Raw genomic sequence first — 22,552 nt, 5'->3', positions numbered from 1 at the left:
AAGTCACTGGACCGTTAAGAGCCCCGCACATAGCATACGTTTGCGTTGCGTTTGACAGTTTTCCCATGGGAAATGTGTCAAACGCAACGCAAACGTATCCTATGTGCGGGGGTCTTTAGACAGACAATAGTCACAATGTAATACTAATGTATTCGAGAAACCAAACAAAATTTATTGTTGCCACTTCTCAACGTTAGAAACTGATAAAACATAAGCCATGCCTAACATAATAAGTTATCGTACTACGACGCATTATTTTTTCGGAGGACCTCTCCACTCATGCCAGTGTCCAACAAAGTGCTCCCTCAGGGGCCAAACCTTTTGACTGCCATAGTACGCCCAGAATAACCCAAAGAGCGCCCCGCCCAAATGAGCCGCATGGTCAAACAGCTTCCACCCAAGTAGGACTCCTGCCATGTCGATTCCCATTATCACTTTGATTGCCTGAAAAAAATATTTCCAAGAATTACTTCCAAGGTCAAACAAAATAGTAACTCGAAAAACTTACAGCCCCCGCAGAAAAGGTCAACATCGGAAGAAACACGATGCTGAGCTGAGTGTCCGGATATTGGGTGCAAACGTAGGCCAAAATGCCCATTATCGCACCAGAAGCTCCCAACGACATTCCCGGCTGACGCACCACCGTTTTGAACAGATGGCTAGCAAACGAAGCAATCACTCCAGCACTCAGGTACAGCCCCAAAAACTGTTCTCGACCCAACGTTGCGACCGCTGCGTGACAGAAACTGTGCAGCACGTACATGTTGGCAGCTATGTGGAACAGCGAATAATGACTGAATGTCGACAGGAACATAGGCCAGCAAACGGCTTCTGGAAATGGAAATCAGAAATGGACTGATAAAAATGCTTCCTTTCTCTGGCAGTTGTGTGAACGAACAACACTCTTCAGAAAACTCGTGTTGAACTTAAATCTTGAAACCAACAAGTACTACTCACTTGCCGCTGGGTTCGAAGCGAAAAATCGCAACATCATCGGTTGCAGCTGCGGTATCCTCCACATTCCAAACACCAGCACGTTCAACGCACATATCGGGGCAAACACCCGCTCACCCGGAGTCAATCTACTCCACCAGCCGGTAACATCTTTCCGCCACTGTTCCATCTCCCGGCGATTTGCCTTTATCCGCTCGCGGAACCAGTTCAAGTTCAATTTGGCCCGCAGGGCATCCATGGCCCGAGAGCGAACTGTTTCATACTCCCATATTGTGACCCCGATAAAGCTGCCCGCACTGAACGCCACTGTGAAGACAAACGACCGCCACAGTTTGGAGGGATCGATGTAGCCCGATTCGATGGCGATACCCTGGATTTCCGTAGGAACGATGGTCTGTTTTGGAGCGAAGGACTCCGCTCTGGTGTTTCTTGATTGACGACTGTATCGAAGGATGTTTGTTCTGCCAGCAAATCGGGATGGTGCCAACAGTTGCCGTTGGCAAAAGCTTCTCGAACTCGATCTGTAAAAAAAGAAAACTGTAACTACTAATAGACAAGCTGGCAAAAATTTACCTACCCCAGAAGAGCAGGAAGCTCCCGGCAATTTAATAACAATCGTAACGCCATCCTTTATTATGTAAATATTGTCGTTTATTGAAACTCTTACTGCTGATTTTTTTTACATTTACAACAGTTACTGTATTTTATTGCACAAGAGATGTCTCGGCGTGAGAATGTTTCATGTTTTCGTCTTCGCAGGTTTTCAGCTTCGCATTTCGTCACTCGTCTTTATTTCTTTTGTTTGCTTGTCAAACAAAACAAGCGAAAAGGACAAAGAAAGGAAAAAAGGAAAACGGATCGAGAGTAGCAACCCTATAACCTACACTCAGGCAAATGAACATACGAAATACATAAGGCAAAAATTATGAATCTACAAGATTGCTGAAATTGGTTAAAACATAAGTTCCTCATGCTTTTCATATTGAGCGCTTTGATTTCATTATTGGGACGTATGTAGTTAATTCGTTGCATGTAATGAATTTCATAAGGCACCTTTTGGTACTTTGTTCAAAGCTAAAATGAAAAAAATCATAATGCATTTTATGAAAAACATCATGCTCATTTTATTTACCCTAATCGGAAGGAAGAAGTTTCTGTCAAGAGAATCATGTTCTCACATATTGCAAAGTATTCAAGTCGTGCGGCTGGATTTGACATCGAGGTGGTTTGAAGAAAAGATAAAGTGGAAGTGTTCTCAAAGTGTCAGCGGTGAATAACATAAGTGTTCACCGGTGAAATAACAATTGCACCTACATGCGCAAAGTATCAGTTTTAATTTGAATGAGATACATAAATTTTTCTTCGAATGTAGATTTTGAAACGCGTCCGACACCGCTCACTTATTCATACCCCCTCGATGTCCTCGATTAAGCCGAAACGCGAATTTGAAATCACGCATAACCATGAATGAATCAATTTTAATTACATATTTAATTTTCTGCTATCAAGCACATGGTCTAAATTCGCGAAAATTTTCAATATGCTCAATTTAGGAAATCATAATGCAGCATTATGGATCGATAATATATTGGAAAATGCAATAATAAATTTATAACTTCGCATTATGAATTCATTAAGATGTTTCATAAGAATAAGAAATAAATTCATAAGGCGTGATTATGGGCTCCAAATGCTACTTCTGCAATTCATAAGGTAAAGGTTATGGATTTATTCATGTCTAGCGTACAGCGTTCATAATGCTTCATTGTGATTTCATAAATCAGACTTAAGAAAATGTTATGTTTTGTACTGACCATGAAAATTTATTTCATAATGAGTCCTTTTGAATTTTAAACCCAAAACTTGTGGCAAATTTCCAAAAGGCAGAATTATGATATTCGTTAGCCAATTTGCCTGAGTGTAGTATTTCTAGCGAGCCGGTGACAAGCACGGTGTCATCATCATCAATAGACATAGCCCGCTGTCATCATTGAAACACAGTATGAAAAAGAAAATATAGCCCAGGACATCCTGGCTACGATCTGGCGATGGGGTAAACAATAGGATGTCAATAGCCTGATTTCTAGTATTTCTAATCGAGAGCAGAGTCTATTATATATAGAGTTACGCAAAGAGTGAAGCCAAATCTACCTATTGAACTGTCAAACCGTCTACCTATCGAGCAAAGTAAACAAATGATTGTTGGTAAGGCGGAAGTATTGTTATCGCCTGATGATTATTATGGCGAATTAAAACTCATGAATTGAAATGTATTAGATTTGTTCTAGAAACAGATTCAAAAAACTTCAATACACCCCCCAATAAAGTTGCAACAAGAAACTCACGTGTTTGCACTCTGTAGGTGACTTTGGTTATCAAATTAAAAAGCTTTAGAAGTGATCACTCCCGTAAAGTCACTTGAAGGGTTGAACAAAAATGAAAGTTTTCAACATAATAACAAGAGCATCATTAAGAATAAGAGTAAGAAGATTCTCTTTGCGCAACTCTATATAATAGACTCTGATCGAGAGGACTAGGAATCTACGTTAAAGTGTCAATCGCCCTGCCCCTGCACGGTTACTGGCTAAAACCCATTAATGGGTACTATGGCACCCATTTTCGTCAAAACCGCCACTTCTCATTTAATGAGTAATACCGGTTTACCCATTAATGGGTAAGTCATGTTTCTGTCAGAAGATGGGTATTAAGGCTCCGTCAGACGTTGCAAGCAAATCACTCGTGCGAGCGAATGATTTCTGAGAGCACTCGCAATTGCAGTCACACGTAGCAGTGTTTTACTTTAAGCAAATGACAGATTTACTCTCATGCAAATATAAACAAAAACGAAAAACTTGTTTTTCAGCCACAAAATCTAATTTCATTCCTATTTTTGCAATGCAACACTGTCACCTGAAAACGTTTTCACTTTTGCGAGCGAAAAATTTGCTAGTGCTGCACTAGCAAGCGCAATTCCGTTTCTGCGAGTTGAAAATTTTTAACGCTTAGCAGTCACACATTGCAAGCGAGCGTTTGCTTACGAGTTGTCATTTGTTTGCATGCAATCACTTTCAGTGTAGTCAGACAGGCAAATTTTTGACAGTTGTCACTTTCTGCGAGCAAAATGCTCGTTGCGAGTGATTTGCTTGCAACGTCTGACGGCACCTTTATTTTACCCATCGGGAAAAGCCCAAATTTTCGCAAAATGGGTAAATAAATACCCATTTTCCGGCAATGAAATTGTGTTTGCTTTGATACAGATTATTTGCAGATTCTTAAACATGAAAACAAAAACGAAATCAATAAAAATACATTTTTATTCACCAAATATATCTACTATGTACACCAAATTCTGTGCCCCGCATGCAAATAACGCTTAATGAAATCTTCTTGGATGGTAACGGTTAGTCTCCGAATGATTTCTTCCATTAGTGGTCCGCATTTCAGGTGGTTTTCAGGCTTCTCTGGACCAAGTCCTTCATGGATTAATTACCCCACGATTTACCTGTAACGAAATTCTAATGAATCTAAAGCACTGTTCACATATTTATTTCAAAGACTTACCATTTCTTCTATTACGTAATCGTCAGGCAGAAATATAAGATGGTCGATTCTATTTTTCTCTGGAATTCCGCACCCGAAGACCTTGGAGCAATTAAGAATTTTTAGTAATAACGATAAATCGTATTTAAAAGACTGTAGTCGTTTACTTACATCAAAGATGACTATAAGTTCCTTCCAGTTATCTTTGCTTACATTTAACGTGAGTTCGTTGATTTAATTTCCCTAGCAGTAAAAAAACGGGAGTACAGATGAAGAAATGTTTACAACTATTTTTTCACCCATTAATGGGTAAAAAAAATATACATTTTTTCTCTCCAAACAAGATTTGAATATGGGTATTTTTTCACCCATTTGTCAGTTTAAAAATTTACCCCTTTTTTGACAGATTAATGGACCATCGAAAAATGTATACTTTTTTACCCATTAATGGGTTTTAGCCAGTAACCGTGTGATGTGAAAAAAATAATGCTCAGAATAGGCCTTTTCACGAGACGTTTGAAAACAGCTGATTTTACCTAGAAATACTAGAATAAGAGATCGGCGAAGACGCCATCTTGTTTCCAATCGAACCGTCAAAAGCGGTTCCAATTCGACTTGTTTACTTTTTGCTTCCATAAGAAGCAAGCAAAAGGTTCAAGTGCTGCCAGTGTTATTTTCACGATTACATGCATTTTCATACGTTGCCATTTCTACAGTTTTTCACTCCGCCGGTCTCTGGTTATAGGGTTGCTAATTTTACCGACCCTGTGACAAGCGCAGTGTCATCATCATCAATAGACATAGACCGCTGTCATCATTGAAAAATAGTATGAAAAAAAAAATTGTGCCTGGACATCTTGACTACGATTTGGCGATGGGCTAAACAATAGCATGACAGTAGCCTGGATTTTACCGTCAATTGACAGTTCTTCTATTAAAGTGACAGCGTCGGATTTGAACGGTTTGCTCAGCGGTTGTCAACAAGTGCAGCCCCGGCAATGTCACATGAAAAGACCTATCAAGCGCGTTTTCTCCAAGAAAATGTTCACACCAAATTCTTAAAAAATATTTCAGCAAAATGCTTTACTGAAAATAACCAGTAATATTGAAGCTTACTGAAAATCAGTAGTTTGATTTGTATTTACTGAAAATCAGCATGTCTTTCCAAATTACTGATCACTCAGCATTTCCCATTGTCTACTGTCAAACTTAAGAAATAAGCAGCCATTTTTGCTTGCCATAAGACGAGTTGGTTCGAGTTAGAAATTTGTCGTAAGTATTGCAATTAAATTTGTTAATTAATAAATACCTATCATATCGCATAATTGAAATTAGGGACGAATATTCTCATCAAATCAATTTAAATTCATTATTATTTTTTTCAGCCAATATAAACTAATGGACGTCGGACATCGTGAATTTCTGGTCATTCATCATTAGACAGATGAAGCAGATGAAGCAAAAGTTATTGCATTATTGTTTTAGAATTAGAATTAGGACTTGGCCGGCGGCGCCGTTATTGTTCAACATTTGTGAGCTGCTGAAACGTGCACATCGAGAATAGATGGTAAATCCCATCCCATTTGCAACGAAGTGCAACTTACACCAGTTCCGATCAATGACGGAGTAGAAACCTTTACAGTCTAAGCTTAGCTAAGCTTAGCAATAATGTCTCCTTGGTTTAATATACGAATATAAAAATAAATATAGAAAAACATTAAAAAGCTAATTTATTTTGATAACATTTTATGCGTGACTGAAAAACTGATGACATCAGCATTTTCATTTGTTTCGCTGAATTATATCAGTAAGGTGCTGTCAAATCATGTAATGACCGAACCTACTGAATTTTCAGCAAACTTTGCTGATGATTCAGTAAAAAGTTGTCGAATGAAATGACAGTCCACTTTGCTGATATTTTTGGTAATTATTTTTTGCTGAAAAGATTGCTGATCATTCAGCTCGGCAAAATTCAGCAAAATTTTGCTGATTTTCGGCGAAAAAAATTTGGTGTGTTGGACTCATACACACCAAATTTTTTTCGCCGAAAATCAGCATAATTTTGCTGAATTTTGCCGAGCTGAATGATCAGCAAACGTTTCAGCAAAAACAAATTACTGAAAATTTCAGCAAGGTGAACTGTCATTACTTTTGACAACTTTTTACTGAATATTCAGCAAATTCGAAAAGTTTACTGAATATTCAGTAGGTTTGACCAATACAAGATTTGACAGCATCATGCTGATAATATTCAGCAAAATACATCAAATTGCTGATATCATCAGTGTTTTAACCACGCATGAATTGTTTATAAAATAGAATTTGTTTTTTCCTCTCTTACACACTTAATTTTTTTCGCCGAGGCCAGCAAAATAAATTGCCGAGAATCCAACAGCTGAGATCTCGGTAGAATTCTCGGTGAAAGTTCAAATTGCCGACTGGTCGTAAATCATACAAAAATAATCATCTGTCAAAAATTGCCGTACTGGTCGGTAATACATTGCCGAGTCGATCGGCAAAGTGCTTTGCCGAAATTCAGCATATTATTACTTTTATTATTATTTTTTGTTTCATGTTTCAAAATACGAAATCAAATCAAAATATGAAATGGAAAATTTATTTTCGGTGCTACTTCTCTTTTATTGCTCAAAATGTTTTATTGTTCAAAATGCAAACACGTGTAGGTAAATATCAACATGACTCTTCATCAGAAACTCTCTATACAACACACCACGGGACCGTTGCCACGAACATGCGACCGTGCATTGCTTCGCGATGTAACATTGGGACTCAAAAATGGTTGTTTCTGTTTTGTTGCACCTACTCCGCCGCTCCGTATTCCTGATTTCTGGATGGTATCCTTACGATGTTTAGCGTGTCAAGTTTGGCTCCTTAGCACAGAAGGCAATCAGTACGCCTTTGCTGTGATTACATATATCTGTGTGTAGTTAACTTTAGTTGAAGGAAATCCACTGAAATGGTAAAAAAGCAAAAGTATTCTTAAAGACCGTCAAAATTAAACAGAAAATGGAGATTCAATTGAATGCTTACCGGAAAAATTTCAGCGATGATATTTTTTTCTTTCCACGTGTGACCGATAGAGCAACACAACGCGCAAAAAAAAAATTTTTTGACGGATGGGTTTGCCGAAGTTCAGCTCTTTTCTAAAATGAAGAAAACTGTGGCAAAATTGATTGCCGAATCTCAGTAGGATGAAGAAATGTCTTATTTATTAACGAGATGTTAGTTAAAATAATCTGTTCTGGCAGCACTGACACCGCGGACGTGTCGATCATCGTTTGATCGATGAGGCATCCGCTACTGACAGCTGTACCTCGGCGTTTGAGACTCAGAAGAAGAAGAGTTTAAATTATCAATTAGTTGAGAATTTCCAGAAATTAGCAGTTAGCAACCCGTGAAAGAAAATAGTGTTTTCTATTTAATGCGCAAGATATAGTATTAACCAGTTACTTATCTTTTCTACATCGTTGAAACGCGCGAATAAGTAAACATAAGTGCATAATTGAATCAAGAAAGATTTCTAAATTACATTTTTTTCCTTTATTACCTGGAAGGTAGAGTTCCACGTGGACAACGGGTGGAGCGAATTTTCACTAGTTTCCCAGTTAGCTGACCAGCTTGTAACGGTTCGTAGGAGAGATTAGGCGTAACAGGGGTCGATCGTACGATTAGAAAGGAGAAACAGGTCTAGGAAATACCAAATGTAATAAACCATTAAGCCAGCCTATAATCATTTATAACCTATACTTATGAATAAAAATCCTTTTTTCAGCTTTGAGCTGCAATTACCAGAAGCTGCTGGAAGATTGTTTTTACCTATTCCAACAATCTCAAAGATTTGCTCCGATGAACGAAACAACGGTAAGCTACGATTGTGGGGCATGCGATCGACCCAATTCCGCCGAGGCGAAGATGGTCGAATGCGAAAGCTGCGAAACATGGTTCCATCTTAGTTGTGCTGGAGTATCGCCGGGAGTTGAAAAGCGGTCGTGGATTTGTGCGAATTGTACCCCGCTAATGCCAGTTGCATCTGCGGCCACGAAATTAAAAACAAAAGAAGCTGCGTTGCAAGTAGGAGCGAAGAAGGGTAGCCGAAAATTGTCAGTAAAGTCGGACGCTGGAATCACGGTAAGTGGTGGTAAACAGCTGGAAGTCCCAGAGCAAACTGCAGGTAAACCCACCACCGGAGCCATTCCGAAAGCTACAAAGGTCAGCGAACAGAGTGATCGTGTGTCGGACGCTGGAATTACGGTCACTGGTTGTCAAAAGCTGGAAGTCCCAGAGCGAACTGCAGGTAAAACCACCACCGGAACCATTCCAAAAGCTACGAAAGCCAGTGATCGTGTAAAAAATGGCAAAGCGACTGAAGATTTACTGAAGCCGGCAGAACAAGCCTCGACCCCGAAAAAGCATCCCGAAATACAGAAAGCAGCGAGTTCCCGTGCATTATCTGCGAAAGCCAACACAACTAGCTCCCGAGCTCGAGCGATGCTATCGCTACAGCGATTGGAGGAGAAACGTTCGTTGGAGCAGAGAAAGCTGAAGGAGGAACAAAATCGCCTGAAAAAGGAACGGGAGCTGCTCGAGAAGGAAAAGGCTTTGGAAGAAAAGGAGTTGACCATCAAAGCTAAAGCACTCAAGGCAGAAGAGCAATACTTAGAGGAAAAATACGGTTTAGAGGAGCAACTAGTCGAGGACGACCAACATTCGCAAATTAGTTACCAGAGTGGGAGGTCAAAGGTGCAAGTCTGGATAGACCAGCAAGAACAGGACAGTGACGGTGGAGAAACCCCATTAAACCCTCAAGAAGAAGAACAACACCCTCAAGATGGACGATCGCACTTATCGGACGGTGATGTAAATCCAAACAGACAAGCCGATCCATTTCGCGGTCAAGTAGGGAACGGAAGAGGGACGAACGTTCTACGAAACTATCAGGAACAAATTGATCGTGTAATTAATCCTACTGCGAGTCAATTAACCGCGAGGCAAGTGTGGCCAAAAAGGCTTCCAACATTTTCAGGAGAGCCAGAAGAATGGCCAATATTTTATAGCAGTTTTGTGAGTGCAAATGCTGCGTGTGGATTTTCTCATGTAGAAAATATTGTCAGACTCCAGGAATCCTTGAAGGGTCCGGCGAGGGAAGCTGTGATAACGATGCTTATGTTCCCGAATAGCGTCCCATCGATTATGGAGACTCTGCGGCGGTTATACGGACGACCGGAATTGCTGGTAAAGAATCTGTTGGGAAAAGTTCGTCGCCTAGAAGCACCGAAACCAGAACGACTCGATACGTTGATTAACTTCGGCATGGCTGTCCAGCAGTTATGTGACCACCTTGAGGCTGCCAATCTACGAAGCCACCTTGCTAATCCGACTCTTTTGGAGGAGCTGGTGGAAAAGTTGCCGGCATCAATCAAACTGGACTGGGTGCGATGGAAGAGAGCGTACGAAGAGCCATCCCTGAAGGAGTTTGGTGAGTTCATGGACAACCTGGTGGTTGACGCAAGCGAGGTAACCGTGCTGGTAGCACCGAGAAAGGATACACTCCAGTCTGAGAAAGGAAAACTACCAAAAAAAGGACTTGTCTACGCCCATGGCGATACGGGATACAACTCAAAAGTCTTCGTCATTAGGAAACCCTGTCCGATATGTGGCAAGGTCGATCACCGCGTACGCAACTGCGATGGATTTAAGCAGATGGCATTGGAATCACGCCTGAAAGCAGTCGAGCAGTACAAGCTGTGCGGAGTCTGCCTGTATGATCACGGCAATCAGAGATGTAAGTCACGATTCCACTGCAATGTTGGAGATTGTCGTCAGCGACACCACTCCCTACTGCATCCAATTCAATCGAGTCCTGCTACCAGAGCGCAAGTTCAAGCGCACACCAGTGTGAGTAGACCTGTGTTATTCCGTATAGTGCCGATCACATTGTACTACGGTGATCGAAGCTTTGACACGTATGGATTTCTGGATGAAGGATCTTCTTTTACCTTGGTAGAAGTTAGCGTTGCACACAAGCTCGGAGTCGTGGGAGTGCCTGAACCATTGGAGTTAGCATGGACATCAAATGTGGTTCGCAAAGAAAAGTCATCGCAGCGGATCGACTTGATGATTTCGGGACGAGGAGAAACCGAACGCTTCAAATTGTCATCGGCACATACCGTGAATGCCCTAAGCCTGCCTAAACAGAGCTTGCCATTCCACGAAATGGCAGAAAGGTTAACACACCTTCATGATCTACCAATACTCTCATATGTGGACGCTGAACCGAAAGTACTGATCGGGCTGCAGAACTTGGAGCTCTTCGTACCATTGGAGAATCGCATTGGTCAACCTGGCGAGCCTATAGCAGTACGAAGTGTTCTCGGGTGGACATTGTATGGACCTTGCGAAATGAACTCAGAGACCAATCGTTTTGTAGGGCACGTACGCAGGTACGATGGGGATCGGGAGCTTAACGAAATAATACGTCAGCGATTCGTTCTCGAAGACATTGGGGCATGTGCTATGCTACCAGAGTCAGCTGAGGTGAAGCGAGCTCGAGCGTTACTGGAGCAAACTACATCGCGAAAGGATTGTAGATTTGTCACTGGATTGTTGTGGAAGAAAGACGATGTACGGCTCCCAAATAGTCTACCGATGGCGTTGAGGAGAATGAAAAGCCTCGAAGCGAAGTTGGCAAGAGATCCAGACCTGCGAGACAACGTGCACCAGCAGATCCGAGAATACATCGAAAAAGATTATGCACACATGGCAATCGAAGAAGAACTATCGGCATCTGATCCAAATCGGATATGGTACCTTCCTCTCAACGTGGTATCGCATCCGAAGAAGCCTGGAAAGAAGCGACTGGTATGGGACGCAGCGGCACAAGTAAATGGCGTGTCATTTATTTCCCTGCTACTAAAGGGGGCGGACTTACTAGTTCAGTTGTTATACGTGATCTGCAAGTTCCGGGAACGGCGCGTTGGATTTGGCGGCGATATCGAGAAGATGTTCCACCAGCTTAGAATGATCCCTGCAGACATGCATTCGCAACGTTTCCTGTTTCGTTTTGACCCCAGTCGACCTCCGGATACCTACCTGATGACGGTCGCTACCTTTGGAGCAACATGCTCTCCATGTTCCGCGCAGTACGTGATGCACCGTAACGCCGACGAGTTTGCTGAGAAATTTCCGGTAGCAGCAGAAGCTATAAAGCAGAAAACCTACATGGACGATTACTTCGACAGCGCGGATACGGCTCAAGAAGCAGCTGAACGAGCTCAACAAGTGAAGTTCATCCATTCGCAAGCTGGATTCAACATGCGCAACTGGGTCAGCAATAGTGTTGAAGTGCTGCACAGTCTGGGAGAAACCCCCAAACAATCACTGCGGCCGCTGTCTAGCGATCAAAGCGAGGATCGAGAACGCGTCCTTGGTATGCTCTGGGATCCGATCAACGACTGCTTCCTGTTCTCCGACAACTGGCAGGAAGAATTGACTCCGTACGTATGTGAAAACCGTCGGCCAACCAAACGAATAGCACTGCGCTGTATTATGAGTCTCTTTGACCCATTGGGGCTACTGGCACCACTCCTCATACACGGACGAATACTGATTCAGGACATGTGGCGTTCAGGAATGGCGTGGGATGAAGACATACCGGATGAAGTATTTAGAAAATGGCAGCAATGGACTGGGCTGCTCCCAATGGCATACCAACTGAAGATCCCGAGGTGCTACTTCGGAGACGCAGACCCGTGCTCATATCGAACTCTGCAGCTACACGTGTTCACAGATGCGAGCGAAAATGGATTTGGATGTGCTGCTTACTTCAGAATAGTCGAGAAAGGACAAATTCGGTGTTCGTTGGTCATGGCCAAGAGCAAGGTAGCGCCTCTGAAATACCAATCTATTCCACGATTGGAACTACAGGGGGCACTCATAGGCGCGCGGTTGATGAATAGTGTTTGCGAAAGCCATACGCTGAAGATCGACCAGAAGTTCTTGTGGACTGATTCCAGCACCGTTCTTGCCTGGATACGTTCCGAACACCGGAGATACAAACAATACGTTGCACACAGAGTTGGAGAGATACTGACGCTGTCGGAACCGGAAAACTGGCGATGGGTACCATCGAAAGAGAACGTAGCAGACTGCTTGACCAAGTGGACTAAAGACACAGAACCGAGCTCTAGCGGCAGATGGTTGAATGGCCCTTCGTTCCTGTATCACCTGGAAAGAGAATGGCCGGAACAGCGACATCCAGCAGAAACCAACGAAGAACTCAGAAGTCACGTGCTGTTGCACCGTGTTGCTATACCCAAGAATCTTGTGGACGCTGGCCGAATCTCGAAATGGAATGTATTAGTGCGAACGATTGCATTCGTCCATCGCTTCATCTCTAACTGTAAACGTCACCTGCAGGGTTATCCGATAGAAACAATTAGGGCAACGGCTGCCCAGGAGAAACTGCTCATCAAGCCGATACCTGCGAAGTTGATACCGCTATGCCAACAGGAGTATGTGAAGGCGGAAATGTTCTTGTGGCGCGCTGCTCAAAGTGAGTCCTATCCCGACGAAATGCGAGTGTTGCTGAACAATTGGAACAAACCAACGGAAGAGCTCCTCAACGTAGAAAAATCAAGCTCTCTGTACAAGTTAACACCCTTTGTGGACGAACACGGCGTTATCCGAATGGAAGGCAGAACAGCGAACGCCGCTTACGCAGCTTTCGACACCCGTTTCCCCATCATCCTACCAAAAGATCATCCGATAACGCAACGTCTAATCGAACATTACCATGGACAGTTCGGACACGCTAACAAGGAGACCGTAGTGAACGAGTTACGACAACGTTATTACATCCCCTGCTTATGTACTACTGTGGACAGAATTTCGAGAAACTGCCAGAGATGTAAAGTAGCCAAGTGCAGGCCGCAGACTCCGCGCATGGCACCACTTCCCAAGCAACGACTGACGCCGTACGTGAAGCCGTTTAGTTACGTCGGAATAGACTATCTGGGTCCTCTGGAAGTCACTGTGGGACGGCGTAGAGAGAAGCGGTATATCGTCGTATTCACCTGCCTGGTTGTGCGGGCTATTCATCTGGAACTGGCGTATAGTTTGACGACCGACTCGTGCATCATGGCAATCCGAAGATTCACCTGCAAATGGGGCTCTCCAGTGGAGATCTTCACTGACAACGGCACCAATTTCGTGGGCGCCAACCGAAAATTGAAGGAGCAGATCAAGATGATTAACGACAAGTGTGGCGAAACCTTCACGGACGCGCGGACAAAATGGTCCTTCAACCCCCCCGCTGCGCCTCACATGGGGGGCGTATGGGAGAGAATGGTTCGTAGCGTGAAAGAGACGATGCAAGCGTTGGAGGATGGGCACAAACTCAACGATGAAATCCTACTCACAGTGCTTGCGGAAACCGTCGACATCATTAATGCTCGACCGCTCACCTACATGCCGCAGGGACCGAACGAGTGTGAGGCACTCACGCCGAACCACCTTCTTTTTGGAGAATCTGCTAGGACACACGAGGAGATGAGAGAGCCAGTAGACTTAGCTGAAGCGTTGAGAAGCAGCTATAAGCGTTCGCAGTTCCTGTCCCGTATAGCATGGGAGCGATGGCTAAAAGAATATTTCCCAACAGTGAACAAGAGATCGAAGTGGTTCGAAGAAGCGAAACATATGAAGGTAGGAGATCTAGTATATGTGGCAGAAGGCAACCGACGATCATGGGTACGCGGCAGAGTAGAAGAAGTGATGGAAGGAGGAGACGGTCGAGTACGACAAGCCGTCGTACGAACAGCCCGGTCGACTGAAGAGACCAGTAGTGAAGCTGGCGGTTATGGAAGTGACTAGAGATGGTGAATCAGGCGAGGATCAGAGGAAACCCCTCCCAGATCCACGGGGCGGGGAATGTTCTGGCAGCACTGACACCGCGGACGTGTCGATCATCGTTTGATCGATGAGGCATCCGCTACTGACAGCTGTACCTCGGCGTTTGAGACTCAGAAGAAGAAGAGTTTAAATTATCAATTAGTTGAGAATTTCCAGAAATTAGCAGTTAGCAACCCGTGAAAGAAAATAGTGTTTTCTATTTAATGCGCAAGATATAGTCTTAACCAGTAACTTATCTTTTCTACGTCGTTGAAATAAGTAAACATAAGTGCGTAATTGAATCAAGAAATAAGATCTCTAAATTACATTTTTTTTTTCCTTTATTGTCTGGAAGGTAGAGTTCCACGTGGACAACGGGTAGAGCTAATTTTTCCCAGTTAGCTGACCAGTTTGTAACGGTTCGTAGGAGAGATTGAGCGTAACAGGGGTCGATCGTACGATTAGAAGGGAGAAACAGGTCTAGGAAATACCAAATGTAATAAACCATTAAGCCAGCCTATAATCATTTATAACCTATACTTATGAATAAAAATCCTTTTTTCAGCTTTGAGCTGCAATTACCAGAAGCTGCTGGAAGATTGTTTTTACCTATTCCAACATAATCTTTTACAGTCATGTTCGTCAATTTGATTTACCGAGCAAAAAATTATAGATTAAGTGTGTATGATTATTTATTTGTTGGAAAATACACATAATACACATTTTCTGACCCTGCATGACTTTTTTTCTGGCATGGCCCAAATTGCATGACGCGACGTCCTCTTCAATTTGTTTTAATTGCCTGGAAAATATTTAAAATTGATTTTTTATTTGATTGATGATAATATGCTTCACTAATTAAAATATATGCAATGTGCTTAAACTAATTTAGAAATGTGCAATACTTACAGAAATAATGTTGGAAAATACGGAACAGGAGATGACATAATTAAATCTTTGAAAGCCAAACTCAAAAAATGCTTTTTCAAGAATGACAGTTGATGGTTTGCTGATTTTTAGTAAATACAAATTAAATTACTGACATTCAGTAAACTTCAAAGTTGCTGGTTACTTTTGCTGAAAAACTTTTTAAGAAATTGGTGTGTAGGGCCGATGCCCACGTAGCGCTTTTTCAAGCTGCCAAAATTTTGTCTTGATTTGATGCTGGGTACCTTGCGTGAACGCGGCGTGCACGCAGCGTAAAAAAAAACGCTACGTGGACATCGGCCCATAATGGAACGTACACACGGTCAAGCAGTTTGACCAACATTGACTCCACCTCTCGTTTATTTAAACATCCATCAAGTTTTACCAACAGCGGCATGAACAATCAATTTATTCGACCAACAATATCACACACGAACGACCGAAGCGCCAACTTGAACACACGCAAAAAAATGTTGCGGTCGAAACTACCATTTCGAGGGTTAATTTAAGAATACGCACCGACGATTTTCAGCAGACAACAAACCCGTTTGATTTTACCATGCGCGCAGTAAAAATCAACTGTGGTCCTGGTGGAATGTTGTTGCATGAACTGAATCAGTAGTGAATTTGTCCGAATGCGTGGTTAATTTAACTGAAAATTTGTGGTTGTTTTAAAAACATGGCGTAGTCTACAAAATAGTAACCGTTACCATGGATTTTTTTTAGTGCACCAACCATAAAAAAATTTATGGTGATTTGTGCAACTTCACTACAAATGCTCAAACATGTTCGGCGAACCTTGACTCCACCCCGACAACTCAAACCAAAATCAAATCGTTTTAATTTTTTTCAACCGAGCCGCCAACTGTCAAATGGTTGTTCGAACAACTTCACACACGTTCAAACAAAGCAGCAACCGAAGCATTTTCTTGGGGGCGGAGTCAATGTTCGTCAAACTGCTTGACTGGTGTGTACGTTGCATAAGTCGGATTAGAAGACCGAAAATTTGTCTGACTAAAGGTAGCCTCACACCTCGGGAATTTGGTTCGCGGATTTTTTCCCCATGCATTTTTGCATATGCGATGTTTTCGGAATTTGGACACGGAAAATCAAAATCCCGGCCCCATTTAAAATACACGGGGCTCAAAATCCGCTGGAAAATTTTCCCGAGGTGTGAGGCAGCCTTAAGGGCCGATGCCCACGTAGCGTGTTTTCAAGCTGCGTGCACGCCGTGTCTACGCAAGGTACCCAGTATCAAATGTAGGACCGATGCCCACGTAGCGGTTTTCAACGCCACGTGCACGCAGCGTTAAAATAACGCTGGTGTGCATCGGCGTGGTGACGCTGCGTTACCGTTTTTCCCGGTGCACACCTGCGTCTTTTTGACGCCACGTGCACTCTGCGTTGAAATGACGCTACGTCGGCATCGAGCCGTAGTCGTGCACACACGCTTAGACTGGATAATCTAAAATTCGGTAAAAAATACCGATAATCGAACTAAAGGGCACATACCTAAAATGTAGGTAATCATCGATTACCTAAATGTATGGGAAGTCCCGACTTCCGAATTCTAACTTGGTGCTACACCAAGGAGCTAGACTTTACTAAGGTGGCGCAGATCAGCGCTGCGCGCCATTAGTTCTCTCTTTTGCTCTCCCACTGATCTTATGCAACGCAAATAGTGACGTCACTATTTGAGTTGCATAAGAACAGCTGGGGAGTGAAAGAGATAACTAGTGGCACGCAGCGCTGATCTGCGCCTCCTTTGTGAAGTCTAGCTCATTGGTGCTACACGCCCGTTTCAAATCACTCAGAGACTGAGTGAAATTGTATTGCCATCTCTTTTTTTCTCACGGGAATATACGTATAGGGCACTGCACGGACTGCTTTGTCTCTTTCTCACTGCAAAGAAATTAGAAAAAAACAAGGCCAGTAAACGTCAAAATTTATGAAGAACAAAAGAGAAAGAGATGTTTCCGTGCAGTGCCCTATATACGCCGACAATAGGCCTTTTCACGAGACGTTTAAAATCAGCTGATTTTACCGTCAATTGACAGTTCTTCTATGAAAATGACAGCTTCGGACTTGCGGGCCTGTTCAGCGGTTGTAAACAAGTGCAGTCTCGGCAGTGTCAGATGAAAAGGCCTATAATAGACCGCATTCCAACCCCCCAACAGAAATATTTTTTTAGTATTGCCCGATACAACGAAAAGAGAAAATCAGGCCAACCAGCTGATGCAAACTGTCAAAATGATCAAACCTTGATTCTCCCTTTTTTCTTCTCCATCGTTTCCTTTCATTCGGGAAAAGGATTTTCATTCAACTCCAATCGCCGTTCCGATCGGTTGTCCGTCGTCGCAGAGTGTCGGTTAGCAGCGAATCCCGTTTTCGCTGCTCTTCCTCCAGCTCCAGTGACAATAAATTTGATTTTACTATCTGTCGCTTCTATTGTGTATCGATTTTGTTTTCCGTCGGAACACTGAAAGAATCGCAGTGATAAAGACTGAAGTGTTTGTGATTAAAATCATCCCATTTCAAGGTCTTCTTGATATTGCCTTTGTCAACTTTATTTGGCTGGTGCTCCGCACACAAAAGGATTGCGTAGAAAAATTTGGGATGGCAGAGTTATGACGTGCGACGTGTTGTCAAAAAAGAAACGGAGAGTATGATATTTTCTTTGCCTTGCTTTTAAAAGAGTATCGTGATAACCGATATTGTGCACAAAGCTCATACGAAAAAAGTGCTTAATTTTTGTCATTGGAAAATATATGGACCCATATTAGTTCGGAAACAGCGAATGGAAAATATCCTATGCCATTCGGGAGCCAAAATGTAATTGTGAAAGGAATCAACCAGAAGATTGTAGAGCAGAGTTGAAAGTAAGGAAAGATTACTTTGTGGTTGTGCAAAACGACGACGACCAACAGAGTGTCAGTGGAAAATAAATTCGAGTGTTACGAGGAGTTCTCAAGGCCAAGAAGCTTGCAATCGTTTTCAGTGTGGGAAGAAGGTTTCTGAGAATGTCCCAGCCCAACCATTTTCAACCATGGAAACAAAATCGACCCCTGGGAATTCCACCGAACTTGGGGGGTAACAATAGCTATGGAAAGTTGCCGGCAGTGGCTCATCAGAATCCGCCACAGACTGCCGCTATGCATCACCTACACCACCAGCAGCAGCAACAACAGCACCAGCAGGCATTGTTGTTGGGCCACCAGCCTCCGCAGCAGGGACCGCTTTCGGGATTAGTGATTCAAAGTGCGGCTGCGTCCTCGTCGACGGGACCGTTGGCTGGCTCGTCCGGAATCGGTAGTGGTAGCTCGGCCCAGGGTAGTGGAATGAGTGATTTTCTCGCGCAGCTGGGCGCTAACAAGTTAATGTTAAGCAAGTTGAGCGCCAGCTACGGCTTGGGTGGCCAGCCACTGGATCATGCTGGACAGCAGCACCAACACCAGGTGTTGCAGAATCAGCAACAAATGTCGCCGTTGGATGACTGTGCAAACGACAAAGAACGAGAGGTCCGAATACAGCAGATTTTCGAAAATGCTATCGGGTGAGTTTGTTTATTTGTTATTTATTAATCTTACATCTGGTTTACGTTTCTATGCATTTCTAAATGCCTGATAAAGTGTGACTACAAGCTATGTATATCACTGGTTATAGATACCCGACTAGAAGGTCATATCAAAATTAAATCAACCTATGTTATTATGTTATACTAAATTTTTATAACAAAATTTGTTAGAGACATGGTGCAGGATGTTGTTAAAATATCTAAATTTCTATCAAAAATTACACTACTGGAAACAAAAAACTATCAAATTTTGTTACAATTTTATCATAAAAATAACATATTTTGTTATAAATTTATAACAGAATCAGATACAAAATATATTATTTCTGTGCAGTTGCAAATTTCTACAGCTCGTGATAGGTCTCCAGATTGTGATCAACAATCAGAAATTTTTGTTTTTGAATGAACAAGAATATTTTTCGAGAACATGAAATTAACAACATTACAAATAAGGCAACCTTTGCAAATTATATTTGCGTTGTGATATCCATATGGCTGGAAGACTTTCGGTGTCAAGCATTTTTTAAATCATATTATGATAAAATCCTGTTACAACATTTGAAAGATAATGGCTACTAAGAACAAAATTCTATCAAAATAAGTTACAAATATCACAATATGTTAATATTGTGTTCAGTTTCAGTTATGCTCTCCTAGTCGGGTACCCTTCACTAATATAATGTTTTGATTGGAGAAATATTTAAACTTTCTAGTGGAATGTGTTTATTTGTCATAAGACGAGTTAGTACTATACCATTTAATTCCACAGTCTGAACAAGTGTTCAAAAGGTGGAATCAAATCTCATCATTATTTTATTTATTAAAAGTTTCATTTCTATACCTATAATACAAATGAGTTTAAATTTCCTTCCTGACTCAAGAACGGGTTGACCGATTTGCAAAATTTCCACCCTGATCGATTCGTCGTGGAATCCGTAAAGTTTGTTTATACGAAAAGCTGGTTAACTTGGCGGGGGAAGGTAAAAAATCGGTGGAAAACAACTTTGGGTCAGTGGTTGAGAAAAAAAAACAATGGCACGGTAAATGATCTAGAGTCCGTTGATGCAAATAGATCAGTAGCTATATGACATTTGCAACACAAACACCCGGGCAAAGCTGGGTTTTTTCGCTAGTAGTTTAATAAGTTATTCTGTGTTGCTGATATCTTGATTTTTGGGTGTGCATATCTCTCATCAAGATGGTAGATAATCATCCCACTGTAGTAAAGAGGCTAAACGAAAGGTAATTTTGCCCCAGCGCACCGCCGTTTAAAATATGTCACGCTGCTGATATATAGTTTTTCACGCCGATTCAACCTTAAATTCGGTTTTGCTCCGGACATCATAGGTACGCCCGTTAAAATCCGAGTAAATTTCCGTGAAAATTCTTGAGATCATGAGTACACATTCCGAAAAATTTCCCGGGAAAATTACGAACGATTCGCATGAAAATTTAAATAAAATATCGGTGCAAATTTAGAACATTTTCCCTATGGACATTCCGAAGATTTTCCTGTAAAACTTCCGAAATATATTCCGTGAAAATTTTTGAGAAATTCCCCTTTAAAATATCGCCTGATTTTTGAAAACATCGTCTGTCCAAAAGAGAGGCTCTCTTTGTTTACTTTCTGTTTCAGTTATTACAAAGCCATACTAACATTTACATATAGACTTAAATTATAAACACACTTGGCTTTTTAAATATTTCAAACTTTTTTCATTTTTTTCAAGTTTTTGGCTACGTATAGTTTATACTACTTTCTTATATTGTCATTGTCAAGTTGTGATGATTTTCTGCATTGGCGTAACTAATGAAAAATTCTAGGGGGGGCTAACTTTTTTAAACTTTTCTTTTTTAACACTCATAACACATAAAGTTTACCATTTTCGTTCGATTCAACTGATGTATATTGATGACCAGATATCAATGGACGACTTAAATATTTCAAATGTTGTTCATCGACGCTCAGCCCTGTTACAAAGATCTAGAAATCTCGTATTATTATTCCGTGTATAGTAGAAAATCGAAAATTTGTTTTCAATAAAATGAAATATCTGCAGTTATCAGACGTCGCAACTCATTTCTGATTAGTGCGCATGATAGTACATCCATGCGTGCATGATGCGCACTACTAATGAAATATTTCAAATTGTCGCGACTCGCCGCGCAGCGCGAGTGCTCAATCGCGCGGTCCGGTTTGGTGGCGGCCCGACAATATTATTTATTCAGACTAAGGCCGAAGTGGCCTGTACGGTATATAAGAGTCTTCTTCATTCGGCTCGGTCCATGGCTACACGTATCATTTTCGGCAGTCACGGGTTTCGAAGAGACTCGAGAATGCCCCTGAAACTCGAACTACGCACATCACCCGATCCATCGTCGCTTTGATCAACCGTGTCAGTTTATCCGGAAATCCGTGTTCGTGCATTAGCTGCCATAGCTGGTCCCGATCGATTGTATCATATGCGGCTTTGAAGTCGATGAATTTGTAGATGATGTGTGGGCACGTTGTATTCGCGGCATTTCTGCAGTACTTGGCGAATGGCGAACAACTGGTCGGTGGTGGAGCGTTCACCCATAAAACCCGCCTGGTACTGCCCCACGAACTCCCTTGCAATTGGTGCTAGTCGACGGCATAAAATTTGGGAGAGTACCTTGTAGGCGGCGTTCAGCAATGTGATTGCGCGGTAGTTGCTACAATCCAGCTTATCGCCCTTTTTGTGGATGGGACACGACACCTTCCATCCACTCCTGCGGCAAAACTTCCTCCTCCCAAATCTTGGTAATGACCCAGTGCAGCGCTCTAGCCAGTGCCTCACCACCGTTTTAAATAGCTCTCCTGGTAGTTGGTCAACTCCAGGGCTTTGTTGTTCTTCAGCCGGCCAATCTCCTCCTGGATTTCCTGGAGATTCGGAGCCGGTAAAATTATGTCCTGCGCGCGTTCCCCCAGGTCCATCACCATACCGCCATCTTCGTCTGCCACATCGCCATTCAGGTGCTCTTCGTAGTGCTGCCGCCACCTTTGGATCACCTCACGCTCGTTCGTAAGAAGGTTCCCGTTTATGTCCTTACACATATCAGGCTGTGGCACGTGGCCCTTACGTGAACGGTTTAACTTCTCATAGAACTTTCGTGTGTTATTAGCGCGGTACAGTTGCTCCGTCTCTTCACGGTCTCGATCTTCCTGCTGGCGCTTTTTCCTCCGGAAAATCGAGTTTTGTCTGTTCCGCGCCTGTTCATATCGTGCCTCGTTCACCCTCGTGCGGTGTTGGAGCAATCTCGCCCATGCTGCATTCTTCTCTTCAACTCATTGCTCACATTCGCCGTCATACCAGTCGTTTCTCTGATCCGGGGGCACCGTGCCAAGTGCAGCGGTTGCGATGCTACCAATGGCTGATCGAATATCTCTCCAGCCATCTTCAAGAGACGCTGCGCCTAGCTGCTCTTCCGTTGGGAGTGCCACTTCCAGCTGCTGCGCGTATTCTTGGGCTAGTCTACCGTCTTGTAGCCGCCCAATGTTAAGCCGCGGCGTCCGACTTCGACGCGTGTTGTACACCGTCGAGAGTTTTGAGCGCAGGCATACTGCAACGAGGTAGTGGTCGGATTCAATATTCGCACTGCGGTAAGTGCGGACGTTCGTGATGTCGGAGA

At 42.7% G+C, this 22,552-nt stretch overlaps 4 protein-coding genes and 1 long non-coding RNA gene across 6 annotated transcripts in view; 3 read left to right on the top strand and 2 right to left on the bottom strand.

Annotated features, from left to right (window-relative positions):
- Positions 1 to 151: 151 nt before the first annotated feature.
- On the bottom strand, positions 152 to 1,767 carry LOC134226249 (presenilins-associated rhomboid-like protein, mitochondrial). The gene is made up of 4 exons (XM_062706893.1): positions 1,532 to 1,767; positions 958 to 1,475; positions 509 to 831; positions 152 to 444 (listed from the first exon to the last, which is right to left on the bottom strand). Exons 1-4 carry the CDS (start codon positions 1,579 to 1,581, stop codon positions 253 to 255), a joined length of 1,083 nt encoding a protein of 360 aa, XP_062562877.1. The 5' UTR covers positions 1,582 to 1,767; the 3' UTR covers positions 152 to 252.
- A 2,544-nt stretch (positions 1,768 to 4,311) lies between these two features.
- On the bottom strand, positions 4,312 to 4,842 carry LOC134227616 (uncharacterized). Its single transcript, XR_009983710.1, has 3 exons — positions 4,666 to 4,842; positions 4,516 to 4,596; positions 4,312 to 4,456 (listed from the first exon to the last, which is right to left on the bottom strand). It is a non-coding gene; the product is annotated as an uncharacterized LOC134227616 (long non-coding RNA).
- A 3,334-nt stretch (positions 4,843 to 8,176) lies between these two features.
- Positions 8,177 to 11,464, top strand: LOC134221640 (uncharacterized). Its single transcript, XM_062700829.1, has 4 exons — positions 8,177 to 8,218; positions 8,288 to 9,503; positions 9,693 to 11,394; positions 11,447 to 11,464. The coding sequence occupies exons 2-4, from the start codon at positions 8,362 to 8,364 to the stop codon at positions 11,462 to 11,464; spliced, it is 2,862 nt and encodes a 953-aa protein (XP_062556813.1). The 5' UTR covers positions 8,177 to 8,218; positions 8,288 to 8,361.
- An 83-nt stretch (positions 11,465 to 11,547) lies between these two features.
- LOC134221639 (uncharacterized) lies at positions 11,548 to 14,382 on the top strand. The gene has a single exon (XM_062700828.1). The coding sequence runs from the start codon at positions 11,548 to 11,550 to the stop codon at positions 14,380 to 14,382; it is 2,835 nt and encodes a 944-aa protein (XP_062556812.1).
- A 3,246-nt stretch (positions 14,383 to 17,628) lies between these two features.
- Positions 17,629 to 22,552, top strand: part of LOC134223787 (uncharacterized) — a 36,280-nt gene continuing 31,356 nt past the window's right edge. The window contains exon 1 of one of the 2 annotated variants that reach the window (XM_062702983.1): positions 17,629 to 18,880. In XM_062702983.1, the coding sequence (XP_062558967.1) occupies positions 18,348 to 18,880 (533 nt within the window). In that variant the 5' untranslated portion in view covers positions 17,629 to 18,347. The remainder of the gene's footprint in view (positions 18,881 to 22,552) is intronic. The other variant, XM_062702984.1, reaches the window with a different exon arrangement.

This window comes from Armigeres subalbatus, chromosome 3 (genome assembly GCF_024139115.2).
Source record: "Armigeres subalbatus isolate Guangzhou_Male chromosome 3, GZ_Asu_2, whole genome shotgun sequence".
NCBI classification, from domain to species: domain Eukaryota; kingdom Metazoa; phylum Arthropoda; class Insecta; order Diptera; family Culicidae; genus Armigeres; species Armigeres subalbatus.
The sequence above is the reverse complement of the archived record's forward strand: the minus strand, read 5'-3'. Positions and strand labels throughout refer to the sequence as shown.